This window comes from Synchiropus splendidus, chromosome 1 (genome assembly GCF_027744825.2).
Source record: "Synchiropus splendidus isolate RoL2022-P1 chromosome 1, RoL_Sspl_1.0, whole genome shotgun sequence".
Classification (NCBI taxonomy): Eukaryota; Metazoa; Chordata; class Actinopteri; order Syngnathiformes; family Callionymidae; genus Synchiropus; species Synchiropus splendidus.
Window position 1 is genome coordinate 68,536,853 of NC_071334.1, and position 14,826 is coordinate 68,551,678.

General features: G+C 48.4%; 1 protein-coding gene across 1 annotated transcript; it reads left to right on the forward strand.

Annotated features, from left to right (window-relative positions):
• Positions 1-3,708: 3,708 nt before the first annotated feature.
• Positions 3,709-14,670, forward strand: dmgdh (dimethylglycine dehydrogenase). The gene is made up of 16 exons (XM_053873693.1): positions 3,709-3,988; positions 4,051-4,219; positions 6,744-6,842; positions 6,901-7,065; positions 7,127-7,331; positions 9,690-9,938; positions 9,997-10,195; positions 10,262-10,431; positions 10,506-10,659; positions 11,529-11,694; positions 11,760-11,890; positions 12,883-13,100; positions 13,175-13,332; positions 13,537-13,596; positions 13,671-13,805; positions 14,166-14,670. Exons 1-16 carry the CDS (start codon positions 3,879-3,881, stop codon positions 14,376-14,378), a joined length of 2,601 nt encoding a protein of 866 aa, XP_053729668.1. The 5' UTR covers positions 3,709-3,878; the 3' UTR covers positions 14,379-14,670.
• The last annotated feature ends 156 nt before the right edge of the window (positions 14,671-14,826 follow it).

Below are 14,826 nucleotides of genomic sequence, written 5' to 3' on the forward strand. Positions count from 1 at the left end.
TGTTTCACAGCCAAAACTAAACATGAAAGAGTCTTGTCATGCGAGACTACTGACGGTCGAGAATAATTTAGTTTGTGAAGTCCAGATCCAGACGTCAGAATATGAATAGTCTGGTGATCTTCAGTAACTTTCCTCCTCACTGTCCTCATGCAGACAGCTGTGAGATCACAGCAGTGAAAACAGTGACTGTAGAGCGCAGCATTATTCATTTAAGCAAATCTGTCTGTCAATAAAATCAAATGTTTATCAACTTAATAAAGGCGAAAACACGCGAGTTATCAAACACCCGCAACGCATCACGGACTGCTGTCCTCCTCCTGAGCACCAGTCTCCCGGTTTGCGAAATTGTATTTGAATGTTGACATTTATTTATTTGTGTGGAGTCGCGCTGTACACGTAGTTTCCGCTATCTAGCAATGAGTCGCCTGAGGCAAGAAGCTCACCACCCGCTGAGAGTGTTCTTGCTTGTGTTCACATGTTGGACTTTTGAGCCGACACTTTGTCTCGAGACGCAGAGTGTGCAGTATGAAGCCGGCCTAAGTGGACTCAGGTCCAGTTCATTTGCGTCACCTCAGACTGCTGAGCCAAATAGGCTTTGACCCGGGACCTGAATTCAGGTCAGGATCTGGTTCTTGGCATGTGCTAAGTTGCTCGACCAGGAGAGAGGACACTCCTGGTTCTAGTTCTCAGTCAGGAGGTCACTTCTGCCGAAGACCTGGTCCCAGTCCTTAGAGAGAGAGAGTTTCTGAGTGAGATGGTGTTTACCTGGTATTCATGGAGCAGTAGCAGGGGGTGCGTGTGGTGGTGGGGGAAGTCGCTGTCTCAAAACAAGGTCGTCATTATCAACTTGTTTTCACAGTGGACCCCAAATTCAGCTGCAGTGAACCCCTGAAAACTGCACTGTGCACACTGGCTGGCTCTCCGTCGTCATGGCGATGAATGGCGGCGTCTCGATCCACGTCCAGACAACCGGGTGGAATGTAAGGCAGCGGGAGGCGAGTGAATGTGGAACAGGGCGAGAGGCCTCGCTCAGTGAGCTGAGTGGGACCTAGTTACGTTCTCACACTCGCTTGTTGTTCAACCTCCTGCACCCAGTGTGTTCAGGGGTGTTTAGGGTTAGAGGCTGGGGAAAGGCAATGAGAGGTTTGCACACGGAGAGATACAAACGAGTGTGAGTTGTGTGTTGTGTTTTTCCTTCGTACCAATGTTATGGATTTTTTTGCTGAAAGGTGTGTGCTGTGTTTGTTTTCATGTGTGTGTGCTTGTGTAACAGGGTGTCTACTTGAGAGTCGGTACAGTAGATTGTATGTAGCTGGGACTTGCATCAGAAGGTCTGCAGCTCTAGGTACCCGGGGTCAGAGGCGGTCATCACATGTAACCACATCGCTGGAGCTCAGCATGGAGCATCTTCACACCCAGGTGTTGCTTCAGGGGACTGATACATCCCGAATATGAGAAGAACCAGAACCTGTTTTCAGAGACTCGCTGCGATAGAAATGGCCACTGACATGCTGCTGCGGATATGATCCCGGAGCAGCCGTGGAGATCATTTACAGACCTGACTGACATCCACAGATGCCGAGGAAACCTAAGACTCTCAGGGAGTTGGACCAGTTCTAAGGCTGTTATGCAACTAGTGCAGACGATGCTGCGGAATCAGATCACAGTCACACAGTATAGAACACATGTGGAGCAGGGACTTCAGCTACATGGCTTTACTGAAGTTAGAAACACATACAAGCTCATGACCGCCACGTATTTACCTCAGTATCATGGTGAAGAAAGAGCTGAGCCAGGAGACAAAGCTCTCCACTGACCGCTATCTCCTCTCACTGCAGTTTCTCTGTCTGGTCTCTCTTTGAGGCAGGAGCTGATTCATCTGGGAGAGACTCAGGGGAGAACCTTTGGTAGACGACAGATGAGTTGTCTCCTGGACGAGTGGGGTAAGTGAGATGATGCCTCTTAGCGGAACACCTCAGTGATGAGCTAAGGGATGTGTCTGGAGAGACTGAAGTCTGGACCGCTTCACTTCCACTACTGCCCCTGCGACCTGCCCTCGGCACGCAGGAGGTGGATGAGGGATGTAGTGAGAGACTCAATGTGACGAGGAACTGAACTAAATTCCACCTCTCTTCTGGAGGCAGTGGAGTCATATTAATGGGAATTGTGCATTTATTATACAATATTAATATCGTTGGAATTGCTTGTGCTACTAATAAAGAAGTTATTCACAGACGGAGGAATGCTGAATGAGTGTGCGTGAGAAAGAGAGAAGCTACAGTTACAATGGCGGGAGTGAAGCAGACACTGGAGGCCTGAGCAGACGTGGAACTTGTTGGCAGGTCCAAGGTCAGACGGAGGAGGCTGGAAAGGAACCATCTCCTCCAGGGCTGGATGGTGCTCGTCCCCACAAGAGCCACCTGGGTCCGAAGGAGGGGAGCGTGTCTTGTGATCGTTGCCATAGTTACGAGGAAGCCAATGAACGGCACTGGCGTCAACAGCTGAGGACCAATCAGACGGAGGACGGAGCCCACGTGGAGAACTTGTTTATACTTGTGTATAAAGAGGTCAAGACCTCAGATAGTTTTTTGTCTGTCCTTTGGACAACTGCCAAGGCTAAGTCAGGTGTCGCTGCTGAGCCAGAATTCTGCGTGTGTATTAGACTCCTCTGTCAGGGAATCCATTTGTTGGATGTAACTTGTTGGTTTCTTGGTCGTCATTCTCACGAGTGAACAGACGCGTGGAGATACACAGGGGGGTGTTTTTCCAACAACATCTGCTTCCCCGTCGACTTGCACTTCTCCAGGGTGAGAGCGCAGTCTCACCTGAGCTACTGAGCGGGTCCAACCTGTGCACCCAAACAAAGGAGCTCCTGCCAGTGAGCGTCCAGACTGAGCACTTGATGGTGTGATGGTGATTTTAACTGAAGCAGAAGTGTTTCTGTTTGATTGAGCGGCTGGTGTGGAGCTATCAGGATCCAGCCTGCTGCAGCTGCGATAAAGAGCTCAAGGACCCGAGACAGTGATAAACCCAGTGTGCGAGAGTGTGTGTGTTTTCCCGGAGCATTCTGGGTCACACCAGCGGGTTGATTATTGAACTTTTTACATAACCTATTCAGCCTCAAAATTCAGCCTCAAACTTGCATTTATTTCATGAATGTTGATATTGATATATTGCAATCTGCATCCAACTATGAACACTAATCTATCATATCAAGAACCTCAATGGTTTTAATGGAACTAGAACACTAATATTGACTCCTTGGCTCGGCTGCAAATATATTTTCTGATTATATTTTGCTAAATGCATGACATTTCTTTGTTATTTAAAATATTTCAATGAGCAATAGTATTTAATAATAATTTAATAGGGACAAAAATAATCATGCATATTTTCTCAACCACAAACTAATATATGTATTATAAAAAAAAGTATAAAAAAACATACAGAGAAATAAAAATGAAATAAACAATTCAACGCAGAGGGAAAAAGCCATAATAGTCTGGGAGAATTCACATGAAACAGTAGCAAAATCTGAAAATAAAAATAGTTCCTGGTCCATGTTCTCGCGCATTCACGCCCTAACTTTGGGGATTTTTAAAACTTTCGACCCATTTGTGGAGCTCGTTTTTCACCCGTGACGTCACGTCTTCGGTTTGTAGAAACGACTCAGAAACGGAAGTGAAGAATCAGGTCAGTGGATCGTTCCTCCTCCGTCTGAGCGTCCTGTCCGGGACTGGACCCAGATCTGGCCCACGAAGCGTTAATCCGCAGTGGTGTGAAGTGGGCGGGACCCAGCGGGTCCGACATTTGTACCCTCCACTCAGCAAAGTGCGGGAGAGCGTGAGAGTTACGAGTCCGCGCGCGGAGCCGCCGTCATGTCGCGGGTCTTAAACCTAGTCAGCGCTAAATTTCGGGGGAAACTTCGCGTCCCTCGTCATCTAATCCGAACCATCAGCTGCTCGTCCGGGAGGCCCGGGGACCACAGGTGAGTCAGGTGTCATCTGGCCCTGGAGCTGAGCGCAGAATAACTTGGTGCTGTTGTGGCAGTGACGCGTCCACGGTTTTGGGGAAACGATGGAAGGACACGGCGGAGACCGTCATCATCGGAGGAGGGTGCGTGGGCACCAGCCTTGCCTACCACCTGGCCAAGGCAGGGATGAAGGACGTGGTTCTGCTGGAGAAGACGGAGCTGACGGCGGGATCCACCTGGCACGCTGTGAGTCAGGCTTTTATTTTGAAGGAGACTTTGAGGTCAGGTCATGTCGGTGGAGTTCGGTCAGATTCGAGGAGAGCGGTCCTCCAGGAAACTCCTCCAACTCTGAACCGACAGACATCATCTCTCCAGAGAGTCCTGGGTCTGCCCCGGGGCCCCCTCTAAGGAGGACACAACACTTGTCCAGGGGACACCAGTGTCTTCTCTTGGAGAGGTTCTACTCTGAGTCTCTCCTGGATGACTGAGCTTCTCTCTCTTGTTCGCTCAAGCTGCTGACCACAGGTCAAAGCAGGGCCGGAGAGTTATCAGTAGGGGACGTGTTCAGGAGTCAATGAGTGGCTCAGCGAGTCACAGGGGCCACAGTGGATGGACAAACAAACTCAGGTTCCCCACTTGTCAGACTTTGGACTGTTTTATCTGAGTGTTTCTGTCTGTGGACAATCACCAGATACACCAGATACACACACCGTGTTCCGGTGTCCACACTAAAGACAATCCTGATAATAATAATAAATAGTAGTAAAAAAACACTGGCAAAATGGTCACTTTCTGCCATCAAAAACATCAATTAGATTAGTGGGAAAAGTTTTAATCATATAGTCAGAATAAATAAAATAATATTTTTGATGCAAACACATCAGGTTCAGGCTAACTGCAACTGTGGAGGATAAAATAAGAAGCCCAACTGACCACGGGCTGAGAAGCTTGAGGATGTCTGGATCATCCAGGAGAGACTCTGACTAGAACCTTTGCTCCCCCTCTGTCGGCCCGGAGACATGATGGAGAGAGAAGTTGAACACTGTGGTGAAGAGCTGGAGGAGGTCACTGGGGAGTCCGGGCTTCTCCTGCTGAAGGAAGATGGCTGTAAGACAGAAAACCTGGGAACAGAAACATGAGTGCTTCTTAACTTAGCACGGCAGGCTAATGTTTCATGGCGTGGCTGGTTTGATCCTTCCTCCGAACCAGAGTCACCCCCAGTCCAGCGACGTGCTTGAGCAGACAAAAGGAAATGGCTCCTCAGCCAAGTCAAGTTGGGGGAAGCTTGAGGCAGTTCAGGGTCACCTCAAGTCGTGACCTATTTACCCGCGTGTTTTTTTTTTCTCTGGCTATTTCAGAACTTGGACAGATGCTTCTTTAGTTACTGACGTTCATCGTGTCTCTGCAGCTTATAGACACACTGGTTTGACTCCCCAAACACAGTATCTGTGTCGCTCAATGAACCTCAGATGCACAACTGTGATAGTTTTGATTCAGACATCAGAGTTTAAATCCACAGATGGAAAGATGAACATTGTTGTCACATAGTAAGAATCAAGAAAAGTCATTTTTGAAAGATGAAAACACAACTATAAGTACACAATATTGACGGTGTATTGCATAATTTTAACCTTTTATCATCTTAGTTCTGACTTTTACTTTAGATTTGCACAACTCTGACTTTGTGTCCTATCAATTTGACTTTCATGCCTTTTATTGTGGCTCCAGAGGTCTAATTTTGCCTACTTTGACTCCTGAGTCACACCAGTCTGACTCTGCTCTCTTCGATTCAACTGTGTTTGATTTTATCTCTCTGCAATGAAAGGTTCTATCACACAGTTTCACGAGTGGAAAAAGAGCAGAATGCTTATTTCACATTCCGAGATAGCGAGCACTGACCTTTGACCCATTTATTGCTCCTCCAGCTGCACAGACCGCTGAGGTCCAGCCGAATGTGGGCTGTCACTAGACTAAAATTTCAGTCTTGATGAATCGCACTAAAGCTGAGTTAACTCGTGATTAATGGCAAATGAATCCCACATTTCGCATCTGTTCTAATCCTGAAAAAAAATAAAACAAGTACAGTCAGAAATTCAAAAAAAACAAAAAAACAAAAACAACAACAACAAAAAAAAAAATATATATATATAGCAAAAAAAAAAAATATATATATAGCAAAAAAAAAAGCAAAAAAACTATCAGAACCTGTGAAAGAAAAAAAATCAGGATTGGAAGAGTCCTTTGATACAAAAATAAAACAAACAAAAAAACCTTGTTAAAAAAACTAAAATCGAGCATCTGGAATTAAACTTTTGAAACAGAAACAAATTCCTTCTTGATGAACTGTAGAAAAAAAATTGTCAAAAAAAAAAAAATCCAACGTACTGCAGAAAACTGTATAAAAAAACCTCTCAGTATTTAGGTCATTTTTTTGGATCAGGTTTGAAAAACAAATGAGTAGCTGGCCATTCGACACAAATGTCAACAGAAATGTAATTGCAAAAGCAGCAGAGCAGCAGAAAAAAATAGAATGTTAGAAATTGTGCCGACCATAAAAAAATGTCTGCAGCTTATAATCAAAAAAACTGCCAGAAAGTAAGCTGAATAAAGTAAAAAATTAAAAACTACCATTAGATTCTAACAGAAAAAAAGGACTACAATCTTGGAGGTTGTCTAGTGATCATGAGAAAGGCACTTCTTGTGGACCTGAGGAGTGTCAGCAGCATGAGAACCGACCGTAGGTGCGACTCACACGTGTCTTGTGTTTCAGGCCGGCCTGACGACGTACTACCACCCTGGCATCAACCTGAAGAAGGTCCACTACGACAGCATCAAGCTGTACGAGACGCTGGAGGCGGAGACCGGACAGGTGAGCTTCTGTTTAAGGCCGGAGCTCAGGACCGGTTTCATGTCCCCCTCGTCTGCAGGCGGTGGGGTTTCACCAGCCGGGCAGCGTGAGAATTGCCTCCACGGCGGCTCGCGTGGACGAGATGAAGTACCAGATGACCCGCACGCACTGGCACGTGACGCCGCAGTACCTGATCGGGCCGGAGAAGGTCCAGGAGCTGTTCCCTCTGCTGAACATGGACAAGGTCGGTGACGGAGCGGGCCCACTGTTGTCGACGCCGGTCTGACCGGGCTTGGTCTCCGCAGGTGCTGGCTGGTCTGTACACGCCAGGCGACGGCCACATCGACCCGTACTCGCTGACCATGGCGCTGGCGGCGGGAGCGCGCATGTACGGAGCCCAGATTTACAACCCTGCTCCCGTCACCGGGCTGAAGCCGACCTCGGACGGCAAGTGGGACGTGGAGACTCCTCACGGGACCATACGGGCCAACCGCATCGTCAACGCCACAGGTCTGTTCAGGAAGATGGATGGATGGATGGATGGAGGGATGGATGGATGGAGGGATGGATAGATAGGTGGATGCATCGAAATCAGGGAAAATACTGAAGGAAAAAGTAGAGCAAAGTAAAGCACTAGAGATTTTGCAAGTCAGACGGAGACCTGTCCACAAGAACGGACAACCTGAAGGTAAAGTCAAGGGTCCGTGTCCTGAAAGGGGGGGAGCAGTTGCATCTGGACAGAGTTAGTTTAGAGTTTGTTTCTAATGTTCGTGGCAGAAGAAGGTGGATGAAATAAAAAGGTGCCAGTGCCAAAAACAAAGACGAATGCAGACTGTTAAGGGTTGGAACCAGGCGACTTGTGAGTTTGAGGGAGTCAGTCCCAGCTCCCTGGGGCAGGAGCTAGGTCTCCTCCGTGCAGTCTGCTGACTCAGCGCCGCTTGTCTCAGAGCCTTATCTGCTCAGACCTTCGCCCTCTGGACCACCGCTCCCACAGGAGCCAGTCAGAACCGGGTCGCTCTGGTTCCGGGGGCTTCCTGCTGACCGGGTTTGTTTATCAGAGTGGCTCAGTGTGTGACGAGGACATCGGATCGGGCTGGTCATGTCTTCGCTTCTCTGGAGGAAAGATCTGAGCAAAAACTCAGCAGCACACACACACTATTCTTGTTGGGATGATCGTTGACATTCCCTTCCCTCTCACCCTAAACCTAACCCTGCAAAACACATGGCTCGCCTTAACCAGAACCAAACTAAAACCCAATTATAATGATTCAGTTATTTTGAAGTTTTAACCCTCACAGTGAAGCATAACCTTGGACTGGCAAAAAGGTCCTCACAAGTATACCTAAACCAGGCACACACACACTGTGGTGTGCGCCAGTTTCGTGGGTTCTTCAGCAAAGTCCAACACAAACAGTGCGAGTCTCCTCATCCAATCTGAGCGCAGCAGCAGACACACACCTCCTGCGTTGGTCGTCTGGGTTAGCGCTCCTCTGAAGGTGGCCTCTATGATTCTGCACTTTGGTGCTGTCGCAACTGTTGGAAATTTCACTTCCTTACAGAGTTACAAAGTTTTGCACCAGCGTTTCCTACGGCACCTGAAGGCCTCCTCCCTGATCTAACACCGATGGCTGCTGATCAAGTGCTGATCAAAACATCCAGAATTAAAGTGAATGTTTTTGAAGGTCCAAAAGGCTCTGACCACTTGGGCTTACTGCATCACTGCTACAGTGAAACGTTCCAGTAGAGTTTGAAATTCAACCCGGGTTTAAAGCAGCTGGTACCAAACCCTCCTCCTAGCGAGAGGTTCTCATGCTCTTCGACTGAAAGTCAGACTAAGGGTTTTGGACCCCTGACCTCCCCGGGGCTGAATTGAGGTCAAAGGTCATGGTGTGTTGACCCCATAAAATCCATTCCAGCTGAAGAAAGTTATGTCTTCCCTTATTTGAGGTGACACAAGTGTCCACAAGAGTCCAGACTCAAAGGTCTCCACACTCCTGCATTGTCTCCAGCATATTAACTCTGGAAATGAGCTTGTGGAACCTTGGCTCCATGAGCTGCTTTTTTAGTTATCACGACCAGTACAGGTGGCTGTCCACATCAGCCGGTGTGGTCAAGGACCGTGGTCAACTGCATCTCCCCTGCTGCTGTGGACGTGTCTCCAGAGCTGGAACATTGTGTTCTGATTCAGCTGAACTCCCTGGACTCTCCAGACTCACATATGCTCGTCTGGCTGGTGTCCAGCCACAGAGCAGTTGTTCAGCCGAGTCTGATCGTAGCCAATAACTTCGTGGTGGAGCAAGATTTAAAAACCTCGCCAACGTCCACGTCTGCTTTCAGTACAGAGCCGCTCCTGTGACATAACCAGCTGCCTCCCGCTCACCACCAAACTAAATATTGTCCCACTCCTCCGGAGACACCCCCTGGTCCTGCTGCACTGGTTTGCTCTGCTCGCACCTCACCCTCAGGACCTGTGGAAGTTCATAAGACAAACTGATCTGGAACTTAGTTGTGTTTTCTCTTTTCAAAGCATTTATATTGCTGCTGTTTATTTAGTTTAACAACATTTTCTTTCTATTTAATCTTGAAACAACAACAACAACATTGTCCATATTTTTTTTGGCATTATATTGAATTGACATTCACCTAACTATTTCTTAAATTAAGTTTTTGAATCTGCATTTTTATTATTTATAATCAAACATTTATCTACTATTTTTTTGTACTGAAGAATATACAAAATTCAGTCATGACCCACCAAGGGGCGAGCAAATGCATCTCCAGCTTCACGGTTCAGAGACTTCATCTATGACCTCCCTTGTGTTTCTGGTTCTGGACAAGTGTGTCAGACAGTTCTGTGTGGCTCTCCAGGCTTCTGGGCTCGGGAGGTGGGTAAGATGATTGGGTTTGAGCACCCCACCATCCCGGTCCACCACCAGTACGTGGTGACGGCCACGGTGCCTGAGGTGAAGGCTCTGAAGAAGGAGCTGGCGGTCATCAGGGACCTGGAGGCCTCCTACTACCTGCGTCAGGAGCGGGACGGCCTGCTGTTCGGCCCGTACGAGAAGATGGACAAGATGGTTCTTCAGGACTCCTGGGTCCGAGACGGCGTTCCTCCAGGTCTGTCGGTCGCTCCATGTTGGCGTCATCATGCCGAGACTAAAGTGTCCTGCTGCAGGCTTCGGTAAGGAGCTATTTGAGTCGGACCTGGACAGGATCATGGAGCACGTGGAGATGGCCATGGAGATGGTGCCGGTGCTGAAGAAAGCCGACATCATCAACATTGTGTCCGGACCAATCACGTATACCCCAGACCTGCTGCCCATGGTGGGACCACACCACGGTGTGAGGAACTACTGGACCGCCATCGGATTTGGGTTTGTACGAGAGGCCGTTAGCGATGTTGGCTCGGGAAGCAAAACCCGGATGTCTTTTGCGTGCAGGTACGGGGTCATTCACGCCGGCGGTATTGGAAAGTTCTTGAGCGACTGGATCAGAAATGGCGAGCCTCCGTATGACCTCATCGAGTGCGACCCTAACCGTTACGGGAAGTGGACCGACGTGCCGTTCATGTGTGCAAAAGCTCGAGAGTCGTACGGCTACAACAACGTGGGTAAGAAGTCGCACCACAACACTGGGAAAGTTTTTTTTGTTCTTGCTGTTTACGAACTTCGATTCTGGATCCAGTCGGCTACCCCAAAGAGGAGCGGTTCGCCGGCAGACCCACCAGTCGGACCAGCGGACTGTACGATGTCCTGAAGGACAAGTGCTCCATGGGCTTCCACGCTGGCTGGGAACAGCCTCACTGGTTCTACAAACCAGGTGATGACACAGGATACAAGTAAGTCCGAGCTGCCGTCCCCAGCTTCTCTGGGCTTATAAATAAGACGCTACTCTGGTCTCCATCTATGGCATTTCACGTCCAGACGAAGAGTTGGTAGAAATGGTATTGACAGAGATGAGATGCTCTCAGGTGGTTTGTAGACAGATGCTCCTGAGGACAGTTGCTATCAGGACAACACCATCATTCCACACATGCCCAGTGAGCCTAGGAATACTGGTGACACCAGCTATTTGGATCTTGTCCATCGGCACAGTTGGCTCACTCAGCTGCTGCGGTCTTCCACAGCAGCATTCCAGAGTTCATCTGAACTTTTGCAAAGATCCCAGCTGCGGGGGGGAGAGTCTGCTTCGGGACGGAGTTAATGTAGAAGTCCTAGTTTGTGAATGTGTGTCCACTGATTCATTCATCATCATCGTTCAACTATCCTGGGGTCTTGTTCACGAGTGAGGGAAGGAAAGTTAGAGACAAATACTCAAATACCTTCAAAAAGAGCATTGCTGACTGAAACATTCTCATGAATTTAAGATTTCAATGTAATGATTACAAGCTTGGGGCGGGGGAGAAAAACACAAAAATACACATGCTAGCTTATTCCAGGTCTATGTTTTTACCGAACCTACAAATAACTGGTTGGTTAGAATTCAGTTAGTAATGATTGATACCAAAAACTACAATATATTTTTGTAGTTTTTGCTCTGACCTCATTGGGGCCGAATAAATAAAGGCAAGGGGCCACTTGCGGACCCCGGGCCATACTTTGCCGTGGTCTATACCTGAGTCCCGAGTGTGTTTTTTTGTATAGGCGACCCTGGTGAGACAGGTTTACCTCGCCCGCTGGTTCTGAAGCCCTCTGATGTTCCCTTCAGACCCAGTTTCCGCCGGACAAACTGGTTCGGACCGGTGGGCCGCGAATGCAAGCTGGTGATGGAGAAGGTGGGGGTGATCGACTTGACGCCATTCGGGAAGTTCATGGTGAAAGGAAAAGACTCGGTCAAGCTGCTGGACCGGCTGTTTGCCAACACCATGCCCAAGGTGGAGTTGAGGGGGGTGCGGATCTTGTTGTTGTGCACCGCCCTGTTCTCACTCTGTGTCTCCAGGTGGGACAGACCAACATCAGCCACATGTTGACCCCTGCAGGGCGAGTCTTCGCGGAGGTCACCATCACTCAGCTGGCGCCGGGCGAGTTCATGCTGCTCACAGGCTCCGGGTCAGAGCTGCACGACCTCAGGTGAGTGGACCCCACAGCCTTCATTGTGACCCTGGTCGCCTGACGTCCAGAGCTCATTCACAGCAGAGCTGAGGCCTCTCTCCTGATATAGATAATGATATTACAGTAAATATATATCAATAATATTGGTCATGTGAACCTCGCAGTTGGAGAGTTGTTGTTTTTGGCGAAGAGTGAGTCCATTCAGGGCGTGAGCCTCTCGGCTCCATCTCCTTGGTTGCGGCACGGATGACTCACTACATCACAGCTCCAACAACAGAATGAACTGGAGACAGAGCTGTTGACACAGAGTCCTCCACTGTGTACTCATCTTAGTGGAAACAGAACTGACTGTGCGATTCGAGTCGTTTGTTCAACTCAGCTTTACTTCCAGGCAGAAACAAGCAGACCTTTTAGGGATCAGAGAGTCGTCTCTGGGCGGAACTGGAAATGACTTGTTCAGTCTTCCACTCGAGTCTTTGACAGTCGATGGTTCACTGCGTCACGCGAGTTTTCGGGGTGGGACTCGCACGGTTCAAATCTCAAGTCTTGTTAACACTGGTACAGAATCATTTGGTAATCACAAGTCTGCAATGCGCAAGTCGACAACTGGAGTCGCTGGGTTCCAGTCATCACATCACAGACCATGAAACCTGAAGACTGAACCTATATGACACCTAAAGCAGAGAAGGATCTGCAAAACCCTCTGAACCTGCTCTGTAGAACAAGTCACACCAGGTCAGCGCTGGACCCCCTGCTGTGCGTAAAGCATTTCTGCTTGATCTAGAAACCTAAAACCGCTGCAGCTGTGAATTCAACGCCCTGCTGTTTGCTCCAATCAGAAGGCAGGAATGTGTAGGGTCCTGTTTCTCCCAACACATTTTGCAGCCAGGACGATTCGCGACCTTCCGCGCCCCCTTGTGGCCATAAGAGCAGCCGCCACCGCTCAGATTAGTTTTCCAGCCTCACCGTGGTCATAATCCTCTGGTCTACCTTGGTGTTGATCCAAACAGGTGGATACAGGATGAAGCTGCTAACGGTGGATACGACGTGGACATCACCAATGTGACGGATGAGCTGGGCGTGATTGGCATTGCTGGGCCCAACGCTCGCAAGGTCCTGCAGAAGATCACCTCAGAGGACATGAGCGACGGCACCTTCAAGTTCCTGCAGTGCAAGTCCATCCAGCTGGCTGGCGCCCCGGTCAGAGCCATCCGGATCTCCTACACCGGTACAGAGTCCAGTCCAGTCGGGTGTGCGTGACGTCAGACCTGGAGTGACCTGGCTAGTGTGTCTGCTCTTCAGGGGAGCTCGGCTGGGAGCTCTACATGGACCAGAAGAACATGGCCGCCGTCTATAGCGCCATCATGGAGGCGGGAAAAGACGAAGGAATCGACAACTTTGGCACGTACGCCATGACATCACTCAGACTGGAGAAGGGCTTCAGAGCCTGGGGGGCCGAGGTACACACACCCACAGTCACACACATACTTGCATCTCTATCCTAACCTCACATGGCCATAACCCTTTCCCCAGCCTCTCTGCCTAAACCTAAGCTTCCAAAACACATGGGAAACCTTAACCAGGACTCTTGTACTCATGTATATGCCCACAAGCATGGACCTTTCCTCGTGTGTGTGTTTGTAAACTGACTGTTGCTGTCGTAGATGAACTGTGACACCAACCCTCTGGAGGCAGGTCTGGACTACTTCATCAAGCTCAACAAGGTGTCACCTCTTCTCCTCTCCTCCAACCTGATGATGTCCTCCTCACTGATGAATGTGTGTGTGTGTTTGTGTAGCCCGCAGACTTCATTGGCAAAGCAGCGCTTCAGGAAATCAAGGCGAAAGGTCTGAGGAGGAAGCTGTCCTACCTCAGCCTGGAAACTCTGGACATCGACCCCGAAGGCAACGAGACTGTGTGGCACGAGGGGAAGGTCAGCCACGCGGAGAAAATAACATTGTGACAGCAAAAGAAAGAGACACAATTAGCTGATAATAAAAAGCAATAGTGTGAGAATAGGACATTCTTTCCAGTGAGAAAACAAGCAATAATGAAAGCTTAAGAAAAAAGTAAATAAAAAATATCGATTGAAAAAACTAAACTAGAAAAGCAGCCACTGAAGTTGACAATGTCCAAGTAAAAATGATGCATGAAAACTAAAAAAAGTTATAAAATACAGTAAAAGTATAGTAAAAGGAGGAATGGTGAATGAAAAAGCGACTAAGAAAATGTGCCTTCAGAATGAGTGTATGCAAATGAATTATTAAAATGCCTCATTCGTGCTCTCCCTCAGGTGGTGGGCAACACCACGTCCGGCGCCTACAGCTACAGCAGCCAGCAGAGTCTGGCGTTTGCCTACCTCCCGCTGGACTTGTGCTCGGTGGGTCAAAAGGTGGAGGTGGAACTGCTGGGCAGGAAGTACCCGGCCATGGTGATTCAGGAGCCGCTGGTCCTCACCGAGCCCACCAGGACTCGCCTGCAGAAGAAAGCCAAGAGCAAAGCATAAGCTGAGGTTCTGGATCAGAACCTGGACTGCTGAGTTCTCGAAGTTTGCTGAGGTTCCTCCTCTGTCACGGACATTTGAAGTCCTGACAGCATCCGTTACCTTTGAGCTACTGCGACTTGAAGCTGACCTCTTACAGTGTAATTCTCTCCGGTAATTGTTTACAGTTTGTACTGTTTTAGACACGTGTGCTGCTGAATTCTCAAATTTGTACAAAGATTTCTTTTTTTTAAATAGCTTTTTTAACGAAATATCATTTAATGGGATCAAATGATTAAAGGATTTACACTTGTCATGAATTTATTTTCTTTATTCTCACACAAAGTTGAGCAGTGTGTCACTTTTTCTGGCCTGCACATCAGAAATCAGTCACTGAAGTTGTGTCAGACGAGAGGAAGTAGACAAGTGGATTTAGTTTGCTGCATTCGTCTTGTTTGGCGATAAATGCAAC

Coding starts and splice junctions, on each gene's coding strand:
- dmgdh (XM_053873693.1), top strand. CDS start 3,879: ATGTCGCGGGTCTTAAACCTAGTCAGCGCTAAATTTCGGGGGAAACTT. Junction 11,891..12,882: donor TCAGAGCTGCACGACCTCAG/GTGAGTGGACCC, acceptor TGATCCAAACAG/GTGGATACAGGATGAAGCTG. Junction 13,597..13,670: donor ACTTCATCAAGCTCAACAAG/GTGTCACCTCTT, acceptor GTGTTTGTGTAG/CCCGCAGACTTCATTGGCAA.